Here is a 19,516-nt window from a genome sequence, read left to right as displayed (position 1 = left end):
CCAGCACCACCTTCAAATGTTGAGAATCCCAGATGAATTGCACAAAAATTAGCAGTTCCTGCATTTCAGAATACACTGGTGAATGCTGACAAAAGCATTTTTATGACTATCAACATTGATTCACTAGTAGTTATCTGTGTTTCCGGACAATCAACAAATAATTATGGATTGTCGAAATTCACATGTGAATGTCAACAGTCATCAAATTTTGGTGTGTGTGTTTGCATCTAGAGTTGTATTCAGTGGTGTAATATCAGTAGTGAAACCCCATTTGTGGAAACCCCATTTTCATCCTTGGCAAGTCAGGGAAGGGCTGCATCTCAGTAGTAGGATACATGTTTGCATGCATAAAGGTCCCTGGTTTGCTCCTCGGTATCTCTCAGTAGGGCTGAGAAAGAGTCCTGAAATCCTGGCTAGCCACTGCCAGTCAGTGTCGACAATATTGGGCTAATGGAACAATGGTCTTACTCAGTATAATACATTCATGGTTTGCAAGCAGACCTTTCCAATAGGAGAACTGTTTCTTCTGTAAAACAAATAGTAGTCATTTTACATTAATACTGTATTTGAAATTGACAGATTTTATGCTTTCTGGTCAGATTCCAGGAGAATTGGTTTTATGCCAAATACATTTCTTTCATGTTCACTAGCACAGAGTAGCAAATGTATTGTCAAAAGCCCACTGAATCACAGGTGTGTATGTCCTAAGGGTATCCCAAGAAATCTAATCTAAGTTTTACATGTTGTACAAAGACTGAGGTTGAAAGAAAATCAAATAGCTGCACCTTCTAGAAACACAGGAGGAACAAATGAGTGGATGATTGAGAGTGACTAAGAGCTGCAGATTTTGTTAACTGGCCTGGATTGTCTTAACAGTAGTAAATGTTTCTCATTTTATGGAAATCTTCACTGATTGCTTTTGAAAAACAAACAAATTTTCTTTAGTTGGATGAACATGTTCCGAACACATTAACATTTGGATCACTCCTTGGCAGAGTGAAGTCCGGTTGACTTATTGTTTATAAACATGTCTTGATAGCCTAGCATATGAACCCAGATGCAAATACAATTTTTTGATTTGTGCTATGGTGGTGGTATTTATTTGCATGGAGACATCATTTTGCTGGTTTCTCACATTGCATGTAAAAGAGAAGGCACTTACTATAAGGAATTTATAGTGTAAGTTCCACGAGGCTGTAACAATAAAGAGCACGTGAAATCTGCCAATAATTTAATTGCAGTTTTGACATAAAGTATTGGCATAAGACAAAATACATATTTATAAACATAATTTATTGTTACCTTAATAATATTTGCTCCACAGTTTACATATGACTCTGGCATGCATGTACTTTATGCAGTAAGATATGGGAGTAAATCTTTGACCCTCCTGTGCACTTTTAAAATATAAAGTATTGTTGAGTCCTGCATGCAAAAACTTTTAAGTGCATGAGTTTCGCCCATGCAGTCTATCCGTCACTTGAATGTCAGAGTGTATAGGTCTTGCCACTTGAGCAAGTATTTAAGGTACTTCAAATATTCATTTAGATCCTGCACTTAGAAGACCATGTTATTTTTTCTTCTGAGCATCTTCCTGTATATCAACCATGTCTCTTCTCTGACATTGATTCTGAAAAGTGTAATTTTAAGAATGAAACAGAGTATTCATTCTATTTTCAAAAGTTACTTACAGATTTCATCTTTGAATTGATACATATTAGATGAGACTGTAGTAACTTGTTTTCTTAGGTTGAGTGTTGCTGTTCACTTCGAGCACTTCATGGGAAAAGGTGCTGCAGTTCCCAGCACAGGTGGAAAGACACAACTGATGGACTTGTGTCATCACCGAATCCCATATGGAGCCATAGGAATGGTAGATCAGGTTTCAATCTTGTTTTGATCCACGATAACCTTGTCCTGATAGGAAATCAGAGTTTAGGGCATGCTTTGAGATGTATAATAAGCCTTCATCACACAACTTTCAAAATAAAACAAAGTGTATTTCCTTGATCCTAAGGATTTTCCCTACAGATTCCTATAAGCTTTAAACCACGGGGGGGTGTGTGTGTGGGGGGCAATTCACACGCTACATGGAACTAATGTTACTCCCTGAATCAAAAGTGAACTATAAACTGCCATTAAATCCATCATTATGTTATCTTTTAAAACTGCAAAGGTTTCGCCTGACGGTTAAGAACCTTCTCTCTGCCAAAGCAGCTGATGAATAGGGAGATGAATGGAAACATAGCAAAATCAAGCGGACTTAATATTTGATAGAAACAAGCTTTCCATAGTGTTTTTTTTCTTTTTCCAAAGAGTCGGTGATCAGTATTAATCTTTTATGAGTGCTTATGAAATTTCTTCCTAGCTCTCCGATTTTAAATTACGCCTTTGTTTTACATGCTGGAATATTTTGATATGGTTCAGTGCTCTGCAGCTATAAGAATTGTACTTGGATGGAGCTTTTCTTTCTAAAGGGCATTGCAGTGGATCAGTTATAAAAATAATGGATTGCTTCCTGTTTCTGTCAGCTGATCTGATCAGACCCTGAAGTTTATTGGGAACTGCAAGTTACATACATGGTATGGAATCCAGGTTCTGCATTCTTTTTGGTTGATGGTGATTACATTAACTGTTTGTGCAAACCCACCCAAATAATTTAAAGCAGGTTATTCAGCAAAAGCAAACAAGCTCCAAAGTAATTTCCTCCTCAGGAGTGGAAGTGAACCTCAACCATCCTTGAGTCTGTTACTAACATTGAGTGAGCCAACAAGCTATTTCTGAGCTGTCTCCAGTTTCGGACGAAGTAGGGAGTAGTTTAAATCTTGTCAGTGGACTCAGAAGCACTGCCAGGCCTAAATTTCAGTACACATACCTCTAAATCAGCAGCTGTGGGATAAGCTTAGGAGGCAGAAAACAGGATTGTGCCCATTTCTCTGAGAGGCTATGCAATTGGTAAGAAAGCACAATTAGAACAGAACAAGGTGTTGTCAGTAATGGTGCAAATACAGTAGGCTGGATGGCGATACACCATTTCTGCAGACTTTACAAATTAGTCTCTTCAAAGGAAAATTGTTCACCTTTCTCACTGGTGTAGTTGCATATATATGATGTATCCCATCTATCCACCCCTATGCACACTGACTGTTAAAACATTGACCCTCAGTAAATATGAGATACTTATCCTTATTGCAGGTTATAATTTCTAAGGTGTAGTCACAGAAAACAAAAAAAGCAGAATCTGAGATCCAACCATAATACAACAGCGCTTGAAAAAGCTTCACTATGTAACTAACCAGTTTCATGCATAGGTTATTCCAATGCCCCATGTTTTCTTCAGGTGAGTCAGACCAGAACAAAAAGGAGGTTATTACACATAAACCCAGAGGCAAGAACCAAACCACTAGAGGGTAACAAATCAATAATGAAAATATATTAGAGACATGAATGGAGGATCAAATTAATATTATAATATTCTATAAAATACTGCCCCAGTGTATAGATTACTGAGATTCAGTTCATAATAGGCAAATGCTCAAAATCTGAAGATTATTAAAATGAGCATTAACTTGTGGTGATGATAGTGATTTATTGGGTTTATATGTGCCAGAGTTCTAGAGATGAGTGTACTTTCATCCTATTCGTGAGAAATGAATTTCCAAATGAAAGCCATTTTTCCATTGACAAGTCAGCATGTGGACTTCTTTAGGGTTCTGCTACTTTTGTACTTGAAAGAGTTCCAAGAATTATCTAGGGCCCAGTTCACATAATTAGTACTGCTGTTGGAAATAACTTGCTAGGATATGCATTCATATATCCATTCTCGTGATCATGTGGAAGAAATTTGTAAGCCAGAAGGACATGCATACATCAAGATGATATCTTTAATATTTATCCTTCCCCCTTTATTGCTCTTCAGGAAGTCATTCATAACGATGGAATTAAAAGACCTCAAAGATGTGGGGAACCCTGCTGAAACGACTCTTGAATAATCTGGACTGAAATCCATAGGCTTTGCTCTGGACGCACATGTAATTTAGCATTCAGTTACACAAGAGAATGGATCTAATTTCCCCTCCCCTCCCCCCACAGCCCCTTTGCAGACCCTAAATCTGCTCTGGAGGCTTGGGGGATTCTCCAGACCTGATTTTGGGTGTGTGCAGTAGGCTTCAGGGGGAAAGAGTGGAAGGGAAGCTCCCATAGAGCAAGCAGAGGTCTGCTTATGTAACACTGGTTTTAGCCCAATATTATTAACTTAGATGCTTGAATCACTGTGGACAATATAACATAAACAGAAGTCATAGAACACAATTCAGCAACAGCATAAGTCTCAATGGGACACTCCTCCCTCCTATCCAATTCAACAGATCCTTGCCCCTTGGACACACAGGTGCCATATCACACCAGCCATTACTTGCAATGGGACATCTCCCATATCTATATCTAGTTATACCTCTTCTTTCTATGTCCTACCAGTTATCTGCCTTGTGAATATCTCTTCCTTTGCACTCAGCTGTGTTTGCTGGGGGACAGACGGTGCCCAAACTATTTTTGAAATATTCATAATAGATTATATGAAACCGAATGGTTTATAAAATTATTATAAACTATAAGGCCATTGTTAGAAATGTGGTATTTGAGCAGATTTTGTTTGTAGACCTACAACATGATACCTAAAATCACAGTTGGGCAATACCTTTAATAGAATCAACCAAATGTCAGAAAAGTGTGTTCAAGTTTTGAGTTCTCCAGATCTCTAGGTAATACAAAAAACAAATTCAAGTTGGATGTAAAGCCACATCACCTGCCTTTTCTATGCCTAGCACATTTATTTACCCCTATCACATAGAGTTTTACAGTGTAGCATGAACAGAAAAGGCAGGACCTCACCCTATAATCTATTTTTTGACAATGAGCTGCACAAAATAAAAATTGGGAATAGGGACAGAAACAGGGTTAATAAGAGGATATTGTGGGCAAATGCTGGTAGACATCCTCAGTCATCATAGGACAGGAGCTTAGAACAGAAAGATAAAGTGGAGCAATGTCATGGAGAAGTTTAAATATAAAGAAAATGAGATTGTGCTTGATGCATAGGGGATCGAAAACCAGTGAAAGAATTACTGGAATAGTTTTGTTTATGGAGTTTGAATAGAGGTAAGAAGGGAAAGGCCAAAGATGGAGGTTGTAGAAATCATGACGGAAGGCTATCACTAAATTTTATTTATTTATTTATTTATTTATTTATTTATTTATTTATTTATTTTAGAATATTTTTATCCCGCACCTCAGCCAAAAGGCTCTCGGAGCGGCTTACAATTTATTGATAAAGAAGACAGTCCCTACCCTCAGGCTTACATTCTAAAAAAGACATTACACACAAGGAAAAGGGGATGGGTAGGGAAGAGGGAGAAAATAAAAATAAAATAAGGAGACTGTTTAGGCTGGTGGGAAGGCCTTGCTCTTTCTTCTCAACTCCCAATGAAGGGGCAAACCAACAGCTCCTTCTTCTTCCCCACAAAATGAAGATGTTAGCCCTGTGGGGTGGGGGGTCCAACTGAAGCAGGCTCAGATGGTCCCTGCCTGCTCCAGCCCCCACTCGCATCTTCTTCCCCACAGGGTGAAAAAAAGGGTAAATAAAAGTTTAGGCCAATTAGTATCTGGGCAATTGTCTTCTTCCGTATTGTGATCCATCACATCTGGCAAGAACTCGTCATGTGTGCCATCTGTATAACGAGCCTCTCCCGCTAGAGGCAAATAAGATGTTCTGAGTTGCCCCTGTGTTGTTATTGAATCCCTTCAAGGTGAAGCTCCAGCACATGTCTTCTAGAAATAATGTCAGACTTTTCAGTTTCGGCTGTCTTTTAGAGAACAAGATTAAATGGATGTCAGAGGTTCTAGCTTCAGGTTTTTCCCTCCACCCAGTTGTTAGACCCTATTCTTGATAGCTGAACTGTCCAACAGGTTATCTACTGAGTTTTTATTAACTAGAGGCTCTTGCTTGCTTCAGCTATGAATCCTGAAAAATAATTTTAAAATGGTTTGCCAATATTGGTAGTATTATTGACATTATTATCAATATATATTTATTGAAAAGGATCGTGGTTTTCAAAAGTTTGCCACCTAACGTTGGAAGGACAAACAAGTGGTTACAATCCAAGATTTTTGAACGATCAAAATGTAAAACAAAATTTCATACAAATTCGGAAACCTGCAAGCTTTCAGGATTTATACCAATCTTCAAGCATTTTCAAATCTTTATTAATTTTAAGGCAATAATACATATCAGGTTGCCCAATTTCATACCGTTGCACCTTGTGGTTCTGCAGAGAGGGCATTTAATGTTAAATCTAAACCAAAATCATCTGTATTTGTGAAAAGAATTTGAATGAAAAGTATATAAAATTAAAACTTTTCTGGGGGGCGGGGGGAATTGAGCTAGGAAGATTTTACTTCAAGCTTCCTCCTTCATACACCCCAGCCAAATTTTATTTTAGGTCTAACAAAAGCGAAGCTTTACACTCCCTTCTATGAGAGGGAAATGATCTGCACATCCACAGATGTTTTCTATTTCGTATTCCAAACAGTTTGCACTTGTAGAATGGAACAGGACACACAGACAAACATACCATGTGCACAGTGTCAGCAAACAGGATTGGAGCTGCCAGCGCCCAGATCTGCAATTTGTTCTTGGTATAGGAACTCTCTGGTAACATGCATGAGCTTCTCTGCGTGACCAGCTATCCTATTCATTCTGATGGAGATAGCCAATCTGTGTGTGCTTTTGTGCACAAGGGACTGTCCTTTCCACTGAAACTAATGGCCCCACTATGCAGAGGTGCAGACAGAGCTGCATTTCAAGAAAGCCCCCTCATGTCTTGTGATATTTCAGGGGAGAGGGTCAGCTTGGGAAAGGAAGAATTGTATAATGTCTGAAAAAACTATATCCACTACTGTATACGTTTTCTGGAGTGCGCTGGGAATTGTAGTTCAGAATACTACTGCTTGCCCTTAGTCGTCGTCGTCGTCGTCCCCCGGGGTGGGAAGCAGTAGTAAGCAGTGCTCTCTTTAGATAGGCAGCACCTTGTAGGCTTCATCCTAAATCATGCCTGAACATGCTCAGGAGAATTTCCTGGCTCATGGCAGTGGTGGATAACGCATTACAAGCCAGGCCCAAATTCGGAGGGCACTTGGGCTCGGTTCACAATAAGACATGGATTTCCAGACTAGTGAAGTTCATCTTCTTAACCCTCCATTTCCATAATTCATCACCTTCTCTAATAGCATTTCAGTAAACTTCCCCCCACCTCCAAAAAAAAAATATTAGCCAGCCGTCTCAGTAGTGGTTCAGTTATCCTCCTGTCGCTGAGGGCTCATTTATGCTGCTAGTTTGACATGGTGAAAGCCCAGATGTGTTGTTGTTTTTTAAATTACGGCACCAATCCCATGAATGACCTGACATGGGCTGAGATGAGAGATGGGCCACAGCTGTGTTCTCACCCTGTAAAGGCATTTGTGCCCCTTGAGCGTTAAGAGCCAAATGGCTGAAAAGGCTTGAGGTGGCTCTCTCAGCATTTGACTTACACTCAGGGTGAAAGTGCTAGCCCTCCTTTGGCTTTTGCCTCTCCTTGGTCACTTTGGGCAAAGGGGGAACTGGTAGCATTCCCACCAAGGAATTGTGGGTTGGACTACAATCTGTCTTGCGTGCCATTTTTTTGGTAGAATAAATAAATAAATAATAAAGTCCCATGAAGCTCCAGCTGGAAATAGCATTCTGAGCATCCTTTCCTGCATGGGATGATGGAGCTTTTAGTTTAGATTCCATCACTTCCAGTTGGAAAAGATGGCTGGAGCATTGTTTTCCCCAGGAAAAGAAGCTAGGTGGGCCTTGCTGGGTCCCACTTCTACTCTGTCCCTTTCCCCCAAGGTGGAAGCTATTCTGCTTAAAAATTGGAGCAAGGATGCTCACATGGTTGAGCATCCTGACAGAAAATGTTTGCCCTATCTCAAGCGGAGATCCTGGGGTGAGTGTGTGGGGTATTCAAAATGTGGGTTAGCGAAGAAGTGAAGAACTATTATCTCAATGGGTGTCGGAATCATTCAGAAAGCACCATGCCAGAAAGAAAGAAAAAGCGACACCTCATAAACTTTAGTGGCATAGGGTGTGAGCGTTGAGACAGGATATCTCACTTCAGCCTTTAAGTCATCAGTGGCTTCTTAGGGGCACTTAGTGCAGCATGTCTGGCCCACATTGCTCTGATAAGTTGGGAAAGTCAGGTTGCATGGGAGAACCTGCAATGGGTTCCCTCCCTCCCACACCCTGGGGATGAAATCAGCCAAATTGTGGGCCCCTTTAGGTGAGCTCCTCATCATACTGAAAAAGCACAAGAAGGATATAACTTGCGGGGGGCTTCCCTGCCACTAAGGTTGGAAGGAATCTCAAGTAGTCATTGGCAAGCCACTTTCTAGGATTGCCAGGTCTCCTGAGGTTCATATCTTGAGATACTAGGAGTGAAAAATGAAAGATAAGGGGTGGTGCCTAACATATCAGAGAGTGAAATGTGTTGGGATTAGTAAAACACAACAAACGTACTTTTCAATGAACACATTGAAAATTCTGTTTAAGTAAACGAAAAGCACGTTGCATTTTCTTCTATAAATATTTCCCGTCTAGTGAGCCACTAGGTCAACTGGGATTTGAGATTTAGCTTATTCAGTCAAGAGGAGTTTAGTAAAACAGGGGAGGAATTCAGAGGAAGACCTGCATTTCTGCACCCATGTGCAAGAGGTATATGCACACCTATGCCTGAATCACAAGGTGCAGAGGTGCATGCAATTCTAAGAGTTGTATCCAATTGTGTCATTCTGCCAACAGAAGAGCACAGCTGGTGGAAAGGTTTTCCCCTTCTCCCCTTGTGTCTCCCCAAGACTACTCTGGAGATTTGGGGGACTCTCCGAAGCAGATTTGGGGGGTGCATGGGGGGAGAAGAGAAAATGTCGTTTCTATTAATGTAAGTTTTTATTGGGCTATTGTAATGTTATTGTTAATTGTTTTGAACTGTTTCAAACTGCATTATGTTTTTGCACATTAAAAGTTTTGTATTACATTTTATCATGTTGCGAACCACTCAAAGAGCTTTGTTACTGAATGGTATAGAAATGTAATAAACAAATTAACATTACATGAGGGTTGGATTCAATTCATGGGCTGCATTTCTATACATACTGAACTGGGAGTAAGGCACATTGAATTTATTTCTCAGTAGACGGGCATAAGATTGCACTATAGTTTTTTATGGAGAGAACAGAAGGGTGGATTACTTTGCAAGCAAATATATTTCTTATGTAGTTCTGGGGTGGGGGGAATGAAGAAGGGCTTGTTTTTTAAGAACTTAAAGTACACTATGAACAGCTGGCTCTTATGATTGGAGCACCCTGAAGAATTGGACCATTACTGTGTGGAGAGGAGGCCGTGGAAGACTTTTAAATGCTTTATAACTCAACTTTATACATGTCTAGTCAGGAGTAAGCTCCAATGAATCTGATGTGTTTACTCCCAGCTAAGTGTGTATAAGATTGCAGCCTTTAGTAATTAGATTAGATTCGTTTCCCAGGAATTATGCAACTTGCTATAGAGAGAGGACTAGTCAAATGATATGAATTTTATTAAGAAAATGTTTTCTCTGCATTACAGAATTTTCCCTTTCATGGCTTTTCAGGTTCTCCGCAGTGTGCTGCTGTTCCCTACAATAGAGCACTTAGCTCAGTCCCCAAACGGCAAAACTGCAACACCCCTGCTCTGTCATCTCCGTTACGCTCTATACATACCTATATACCTGATGATGTGTCTCCCAGAAGCAGCTAAAAAGTTCTTCGTACGCCTTGTATTACGAGCAGTTAAACACCTTGATGAATCTGTATTCAACACTGCTGTAGATATGCTTAACATGAACTGTGTTGGTGAGTAAAATCCGGATATAATATTTCTCTCTTTCCCCAAATATTCCTGCCTAACGTAATGCTTTGATGGCTAGGCAATTTTAAGAAATTACTCCTTTAAAATGTTATTTTACGCTATGTTGGCAGTAATTTAGTGATACGGTGCTGGTGGTGAACGACGAATCTGATGTTCTAAAGATCAACAAAGATGGGTGGATGATACTCTGGAGGTGACGAACTCGACCTTGGGGGAGCTAGGGGTGGCGACGGCCGACAGAAAGCTCTGGCGTGGGCTGGTCCATGAAGTCATGAAGAGTCGGAAGCGACTGAATGAATAAACAACAAAAAAATGTTTTTAAACGTTTTGAGTACTTTTAATAGTAGTTCTGACTGTCAAGTTCCCTTATAATGCAATGTGGCCATGAGAACAGTGAGAGCCTTTAGAAATGCAGCCTACCTGATAAGGGGGATCTTAGAGACTATCCTTAGTGGCCAAAGCCAACTTCTGTGGCTTCATACATACACAGTGACTGGATCTGCATTATCACAGAGGGGGAGATAAGCCAGTGTCTCATTTCCCCTGTCGTACGTGCCACTTATGTGCCAGGGGATTTGCATAATTACTTTGCCAGCACAGCTTGCCACATTGTACGAACCCAGCAAAGTTAACAAGCCACCCAGAAACCATGGGTTGCTGTAGCGTTCTGGGGCAGGTTGTTAGTTATGGTAACAAGCCACCTGTGTCGGGTTTGTACAACCCAGCAGGAGTAATTATGCAAATCCCTCCCCCGGGCACATGATCAGCACATGCAGTGGGGGAAATAAGCCTCTGTGGTTTATTTTCCCCTCCCATGATCATGTGAACATTGTTTCCAGGTTGCACTTGTGCATTGGGCCATCTATATGATCCAATGTACTACTACAGTATTCCCAGTACTATGCAGCAGCACCATGGAAATTCATTAGAATCAGTTAATGCAGATTCTGAGTTCTTAGAGTTAATATTTTGGTTAATCACAGATTTTTGTCCATACAACAACAGGCCTGGCTGTCCAGAGCCTTTGTTTTGTAGTTGAGCAGATTGATATATGTAATTAGAAATCTGAGCCACTACCATTTTAGAAATGTATGACTAGCTAGAGGATTTGGGGAAATTTGCCATAAGAGAAAAGGTTGGGTTTTTTATAGGAATAGTGATGAAATAGGAACTTTGAGGAAGATGTGGAATGCATCTAAAAAACTGTATTAGAGTTTTTATTTACTTTTGTAAATCTTCAGGGTTGTATCCAATTGGTATCTTGCAGTTGCTAAAAGGTTCTTTGATGCAACAGAGGGTTCAGTCAGTGGATTAGGGAGGGGGCAGTTTTTGGCAAGTCCCCTGCAATCTACTCCAGAAGGTAACGGGATCCTATAGAACAGCATAGAAAATGGCACAGGGGGGAGAGAGAATTGCCAAAATTCCCCCATCCATAGATATAAGCCTCCAGTGCATCAAACTGCTTTCTGTCAAGAGAGGGACATCAATTGGATACCTCCCTAAGAAAGTTCCTTTATGTTTTATTTTTCATATCTTTACTACGTGTGTTATACTGATTATTTTTCATTTCAATGTGTTGCTTAGCAGCAATAAACGTGTTCGGTGCTGCTAAGATAACTTCTTATCATCCCTCTTCCCACATCCCAGCTGATTAGCGCTGGAAACAGCTGAGGAGTTCATTGGCTGTTTCCAGTGTGAATCACCTGGGCATTGGGGAGGCTGCAGGATGAAAGCTGCAGGATGAAATACCATTGTGCTGGGTGGGAAGGTTTAAACCTCCCCATCCCCACGTGCAAAGATGGGGGGAAGGGTGAGTTTGTGCATACACGTGTATGTGCTTGTGTGCATGTATGTGAGTGAGCACGTGAGAGAGGTCTGTTGGGAGGGCCCCACCCATTCCCACCACCGGCATGCAACTCTTGGGGCAAACGTTTGCCTTACCTGCACTAGCTATGGCTCTATCTAACTTATAGGTGTGGAAGCAGTTTTATTTTATCTTTGGTTGTCTGTTGTTACCTTTCCTATTGCAAACCAAATGTAAACATGCTGTTCACCAAAGGCAAGGAGCTTCATATGAGGGGTAGGCATGGCCAATGTCTGTATTCTCCAGAGGTGCTATATTATCCCGTCAATAGTATGGATACTGGGAAAAGCTGACCCTACAGTTTTTATAATGAAATTGGTAAAGAATCTGCAAGGTATGGACCACATGTGTCATTGATTGGGCTGGTGGAAGAACAAACGTGCTTCTGGAAGGACCCCTTCAAAGGGCAGATTGGTCATGAATTTAATTATACATGCAGACTTATTGCTCAAATGAAACTGTGAGCGGTTTCTTTTCCCCCACACCTTGATTCGTATGTTAGGGAGGGCCAAATAAAGATTCTTTGGGAACTGTACCTGGCCCACAGGCTACTGCTTGGGCATTGACAACCATGCATGGATTGACAACCTGGTGATAACAAAACAAACCAGACCAGTTTAAGCACAAGGGATCCAAAACAAAGGGCAGAAATTGCTTTGTTCTGACTAGGAGAATGATTTCAGACCCAAGGAGCGAGAACCTTATAATATTTGGATGAAGCACTGGAAGCTTAGCTGGTGCAATTCAGTGAAGAAGATCGTTGACTCTAGTAATATTACACCATTTGGGGATTTGGTCCTCTCTGACATATTCCAAAATCTGTTTATGTAATTAGTCCATATTGAGAGTGACTAGTTTTATTTGGCTGTACTTTACTAGCTGCCTTTAAATAAAATTAAGTACTCGTTGATTTCAATGAGTGGCCTTCTTTGGAAATGAATCATTGTGGTTGACTGAGTTCAAAGGAAATGCCCACAAACATTAAGACTTTGAGAGAGAAAGAGTTTTATATAGTAACAAGCTCATAGACCTTCCCGTATAGGTAAGTAATCTAGGAAGTGGCATACCCCATAGCATATGCTTCAGATTAGCGATAACTGACAGTATCTTGGTCAACAATCTTGCCTATTCTAACTCAGCTTCACTATTCTGTGAGTTTGTGCAATGAAAGAAAATGGGAACAAACATGTCCTCCTGCCCTGTAATAACCCGTTAGATATGGTTCAGAAATACTCAGCAAATGAATTTATTCCTCGTCTCCGGGAACTTTGTGTCAACTCATTAAAAAATGTATGTGTGTTACCTTTGGCATTAGCATCTGTCTCATTGCTGTAATTGCAATAAAACCCATGATGAAGGGCAGAAAAGATGGCAAAAGTTTCCTTAAAAGTTATGTGTTTGTTAGAACAAACTAACCTGCCAGGGACTTGTTACCACGTCCGGAGCTTACTCACAACAATATGTTTTCTCTCCTCTAAAAAGGAAATGAGATTTAGAAAACTTAATTATAACAAGACCTAAGTGCCTAGCCCTGTTTCCACCAAGGCCAAAAAGCAAAGCACCATTAAGAAGGAGAAAGGCCTGGAGCAAAACCCTGGTTGTGTTGTAGTTAACACAAATTTTGCTTCCAATGTACATGAGAAGACTCAACAACTTCTCTGCTGTGTGAGTAGACAGTCACTGTCGTCCTTATTACGTACCTAAGTGCTTATCCAGAATATATTCACATTGAAATGATTGTTTTCAAAGCCATATGGAATCTATATATTTTCTTACATTGTGCTCTTTCACTGGCTGTGTTTGTGTTCTGTATGGCAATTAGCAAGTTTTTAGTGCTAATATTTATATATTTATACATTTAGCAATATTAGTAGCAACTGCAGCATGGTAGTCCAGTGTTTCTAAGTATTTTTGAGCTTTTCACTGTCATATTACTTGTTTATAGTCAGTAAATCCCATGTTCAAATTTCACCTTTTCAGAAATCCACATGATGGCTTTCGGGAAGTCACAATTTTCTCTGCCCCTGCCCCTTGCTGCAGTATGTTGTAAATAATACTGATCTTTCTAATTTCCGTGAATGAGTTCAAATCTCCAGGGCCCGATGAACTGCATCCACATGACATTCTGATTAACAAACTAGCTAAAAGTGGGCTAGATGGAACAACTATTAGGTGGATCCACAGTTGGCTACAGAATCGGACTCAAAGAGTACTTATCAATGGAACCTTCTCAAACTGGGGAGAGGCAACGAGTGGGGTGCCGCAGGGCTCAGTCCTGGGCCCAGTGCTCTTCAACATTTTTATTAATGATTTGGACGAGGAGGTGCAGGGAACGCTGATCAAATTTGCAGATGACACAAAATTGGGTGGGATAGCTAATACCCTGGAAGACAGAAACAAACTTCAAAGTGATCTTGATAGGCTGGAGTGCTGGGCTGAAAACAACAGAATGAAATTTAATAGGGATAAATGCCAAGTTCTACATTTAGGGAATAGAAACCAAATGCACAGTTACAAGATGGGGGACACTTGGCTCAGCAATACTACAAACGAGAAAGATCTTGGAATTGTTGTAGATCACAAGCTGAATATGAGCCAACAGTGCGATACGGCTGCAAGAAAGGCAAATGCTATTTGGGGCTGCATTAATAGAAGTATAGCTTCCAAATCACGTGAGGTACTGGTTCCTCTCTATTCGGCCCTGGTTAGGCCTCATCTAGAGTATTGCGTCCAGTTCTGGGCTCTACAATTCAAGAAGGATGCAGACAAGCTGGAGCGTGTTCAGAAGAGGGCAACCAGGATGATCAGAGGTCTAGAAACAAAGCCCTATGAAGAGAGACTGAAAGAACTGGGCATGTTTAGCCTGGAGAAGAGAAGATTGAGGGGAGACATGATAGCACTCTTCAAATACTTAAAAGGTTGTCACACAGAGGAGGGCCAGGATCTCTTCTTGATCCTCCCAGAGTGCAGGACACGGAATAACGGGCTCAAGTTAAAGGAAGCCAGATTCCGGCTGGACATCAGGAAAAACTTCCTGACTGTTAGAGCAGTGCGACAATGGAATCAGCTACCTAGGGAGGTTGTGGGCTCTCCTACACTAGAGGCATTCAAGAGGCAGCTGGACAGCCATCTGTCAGGGATGCTTTAGGGTGGATTCCTGCATTGAGCAGGGGGTTGGACTCGATGGCCTTGTAGGCCCCTTCCAACTCTGCTATTCTATGATTCTATGATTCTTTCAGGATTGTTAGAAGGATTACTGAAATAGAGTATGTGAAGCTCTTTAGAGTTCAAATCATTAATGTGGATACCTTATATCAGACATGGTACAAAAAGATTAGACAGAATTGTTACTCCAGTTTCAGTAGCGAAGGCAGCAGATAAAGCGACCTTTTTCTTAACGGCTTTCTTTTTACCAGCTAACTTACCTTGTATTTTTGCTATGTTGTCGTCCATTAAGACATTGACTGGTAAAGGTAACAGGCCAGCAGATACAGATCTTCTTCTTTTATCTTAATGGGCCTGTTCAGACATCACGTTTAAGCCATGGTTAGGCTGCTAACCTTTTTGCAGCAAATGGTTAGTGAGTGTGTTTAAACCGTGGTTAAGTAGCCACCATGGTTAGGAATGGTTCACATGACATGCTAAGTCATAAGAACTTAAGAAGTGCCCTGATGCTGGATCAGACCAAGGGTCCATCTAGTCCAACCCTCTGTTCACACAGTGGCCAACCAGCCATCAGCCAGGGATGAACAAGCATAACATGATGCAACAGCACCCTCCCACCCATGTTCCCCAGCAACTGGTGCACATAATCTTATTGCCTCGAATACTGGAGATAGCACACAACCATCAGGGCTAGTAGCCAATGATAGCCTTTGCTTCCAGGAACTTATCCAACCCCCGTTTAAAGCCATCCAGATTGGTAGCCATCACCACTTCCTGTGGTAGTGAGTTCACATGACATGTTTAGCCATAATGTTTAGCTCAAAATACTTAACCACTGTGACTTAGTGTGTCAGAATCTAGGTGTGCTGTACTTTCTTTTACTGCATGCATTAACAACAACAAAAATAATGATACTGTAGTAATAAGTACTATTCACCTACAGTATATCACCACAGTAATGGTAGTAGTAGAAAAATAGGGAAGAGAAATCCAAGAGAATGAGACAACAAAAACTAACAGGTTTTATAAGATGCACATTTAAAGCATTTTTGAAGTGTTAAAACCAGACAAACCATGAAAATGGAATGATATGGGGAGGTAGCTGGATTAACAGGCTTTTTGGCCAACAACAATAATATGCACGGTAAACTAATCATTGCATTTATAACAAAATATCTGCCAAGCTGCCATGAAAGAAGGAACAGAAAAAGTATATATTACAGCATCAATATCTATTTTTCATATTTTTAAGAATTATTGGGAGTTTTCTCTATGTTTTAAATCTTACAGAACTTTAATGTAAGTTCTGCAGTATACTTGTATATCTTGTGACGAAGGCAAATGTAGGGGGAAACTAAAACAGGTTCATGAGGTAGGACTGGAGGGCAAGTGACAAGGCAGACCTCCATGTTGCTATAGCTCACTACAGAAATACCATACATCTTTATTGTGATCCATAGATCTATAAAAAAACAAGAATCAAACATGAAACATCAGACAGTTAGAGCTATTGTCAACTTTCATCTAATATACAGAGAGCTCTAATCCTGGCCGCCACTGTAAGAAATTTAGCAACAGACAAAGTTACTTTTGAGGACTTATCTTCCAACAGAAACTTAACATAAATTTGTCTGAACTTCTGGACAGTTTACTCAACAACGGGGTGTTCATAAGATGATGGGCCTGATTATAAAAGCTACAGGACAGAAGGATATGCTCCATCGTCTCCACTTCCATATTCCTACAGGGGCACTGTCGTTTCTGATAAGGGACACACTACAGAAATTGTGGGAAGTGTGAAAAAAGACATGTGTGTGGGATACCTCTGTACCTGAGTATTGAGCTGGAAAGCTAGCTGTATAGATTGAACACATGTCCTGTTCTTCAGTGGTCTCTGTAATCTTCACAAAGTTTAGGCATAATGGAAAATATCATGTAAACCCTCCCTCCAACATTCCAGTTTTATTTATCTTATGATACGGGTGTGATCCCTAAGATTTTTCCCTTTGAAAAATATTGGAACTTATTAACTTTGTCCAAAAACATCTTCGTCCAAATGCAAGACTTAGATTCCCCCCCCCCCCCCGATTATAGAAGCAGTAGAAATGATTTTAAGAACAAGTACCCAAAAATGAGAGGGTGCAATATACTTACTTTGCATCATGTTTTAACACAATGGTAAGTGGGTGTTGTTGTTGTTGTTGTTGAGTTTTAAAATTTTACTGTCTGAATTTTCCAGTGAAAATTTTCCAGTGAACATGTAAGTAGGGGTTTTAAGGTGAGGGCAGAGGGGTCTGCATCTGTACAGCACAGGATTTATTGTCCACGAGCTTGACTGGCAAACTTCCTCCATTTGTTTCTGTAAAATTTCCACAAAAGCACAGACATTACATAATGGGTAAACATTGCAAGGTTTTTTTTTTTGAGAGAGTCAGGCTTGTAGGTCAGAGGTTAATGTCTGGATGACAGTGAAGATATAGATAAGCACAGTAAGCAAAAAAACCCCACAAAAAACACCTCCCTCTGAATAGCCTAAATGTGGTCCTTCTTTGCAATCTTGAATCTGTGGCTTCTCTTGAGGAATTTCCTTGTTTGCTTAACCTGTTTATTGACCAGGGGAGTAATGGAGATGGTTTATTTTATGATACTTGGAAATGGTGGAAAGGACTGAAAAAAAAATCTTATCTTGGGAAACAACATTTGAAATTGTTATTAAAAATGGAGTGGAAAAACATCCTTCCTTCCTAATTTATATTAAGAAGAGTTTAACTACTGGTATAAAGGAAACCTAGTAGTTAGCAACTCGATAGGCCAGTATTGGAAAGAGTATAGGAATGAGGGACACAGTCCCTTGTACTACTGTCCCTACATCTTTCACTTTTCACCCTTGGGTGAGGCTGAAAGCCAGGACACTGCTTTTCTTGGATTGAGGCTAGGGACTTTGAAAGCTTGTATGCTTCTGTCAGTTTTGTCATCCAATGAAGCCAGGAGTTAAGAGATTAGTTAAGGCTTAAAAGTTTCATTGGTTCAGTACAAGACATGAGTTATTGGTGTGGCAAGTGGTTGTACATAGACCACAGGGTTGCCTATCACTAGCATCAAGACGAAGGGTGTGTTGTATGCTAAGTTAAAGCAGGAATCAGAACTTGTGGTTATATGGTTTTAATTATGGTGTTATATATATAAGGAAGAAGAGAATCATGAGACAGTCCACAAATGTGCACTTGGGATGTTTTTAATTGTAAATCATTCAAATATTACTATTGTGTGGCACTCTGTACAGCACCATGTACATTGATGGTGCTATATAAATAAATAATAAAAGTAATAACTCTAACGCCCTTGGAATGGTATAATTACTGGGTAAACCGGGCATACAGTGAGTTAAGTTGCTACAACTGTACTCATTTTCTGGAAAGTTTCCAACTTAATGTGTTAAATGAACATTGGTGAATTAAAAATTGGGGCTATGAAAATCTGTGAGCATAAAAATAGTCATTACCAAGGACTTGGGAGTTGGTTGAAATGGGAGATTAAAGATCGGAAAAAAGAGAAGAAATAGGTTGAAAGAGAATCTCTTTTATGTCTGTGCAAGTCATCCCTTTGTGTATGCACAGAATAGTTGGCAATGCACAGTGTAATGTAGGGTCCCCTTTTTGTTTGCCACATGGAAGCAAATACTGACTTGGTTCAGACAACATGCTAAACCATGCTGCTTAACCTCAAAATGGTTAAGGATTCCCTTACCCATTTTTTGGTTAAGCAGCATGGTTTAGTGTGTTGTCTGAACCAGGCCACTGTGAATACCTTACAAACTGCACCTGCTTTCTATCCAACCCCTGTGCGATCCGCATTCAATGTGTACTTAAGGGCAGGACTGCTGCTCAGTAGTAGAGCATATAAAATATCCCAGGTTCAATTCCAAATGGCATAATGGTCTGACTTTATAGGGCAGCTTTCTGTGTTCCTAATGTGCTTCTGCTGAATGTACATTTGGCAACGCTTTTGATTGTATAGCTATAGCAAATGAAGAATAAATGAAGTGTTGAACACAGGACAGGACAAATAGGTGATTGCTTCATCACATAGACAGCTCTGTGTGGATTTGTTCAGCCCATGTTCAATATGCTAGTTTTGTGATATGTATTGGTACTCCTATACTTCAAGTGCAGATAGCTTTGTCTAGAATGAAACAATGTTGGGTGGATGTTAACCTTTCTAGTTCAGAGCTTTTTAAACACTGCAAGTGTTCAGATAAGATTTTAAGTACTTTTAAAGTGACATTTGTATGGAACGATTTATCAAGAGAAAACTTTTTTCAGTAGTTGATTAAAAATAATAATCATATAGTGGCACTATTGTTGCTACCATTACTAAAAGTGATGGTAGCAGAAGATTAAAAAAAAAATCTGAAAAACTATCTTGGAGCATATAATTTTTGAAAATCATATTTGCAACATAGGTCCCTTTTATTTATTTTTCATTTAATTATGTATCTAACTGAAGCCTAA

At 40.1% G+C, this 19,516-nt stretch overlaps 1 protein-coding gene across 1 annotated transcript in view; it reads left to right on the top strand.

Moving 5' to 3' along the window:
* The window catches only part of LDAH (lipid droplet associated hydrolase), a 106,038-nt gene that overhangs the window by 65,161 nt on the left and 21,361 nt on the right, over positions 1–19,516 (top strand). The window contains exon 5 of the mRNA XM_063125218.1: positions 9,720–9,960. Coding sequence (XP_062981288.1) covers positions 9,720–9,960 — 241 coding nt within the window. The remainder of the gene's footprint in view (positions 1–9,719; positions 9,961–19,516) is intronic.

Source organism: Elgaria multicarinata, chromosome 4 (genome assembly GCF_023053635.1).
Source record: "Elgaria multicarinata webbii isolate HBS135686 ecotype San Diego chromosome 4, rElgMul1.1.pri, whole genome shotgun sequence".
In the NCBI taxonomy this organism is placed as follows: Eukaryota; Metazoa; Chordata; class Lepidosauria; order Squamata; family Anguidae; genus Elgaria; species Elgaria multicarinata.
The sequence above is the reverse complement of the archived record's forward strand: the minus strand, read 5'-3'. Positions and strand labels throughout refer to the sequence as shown.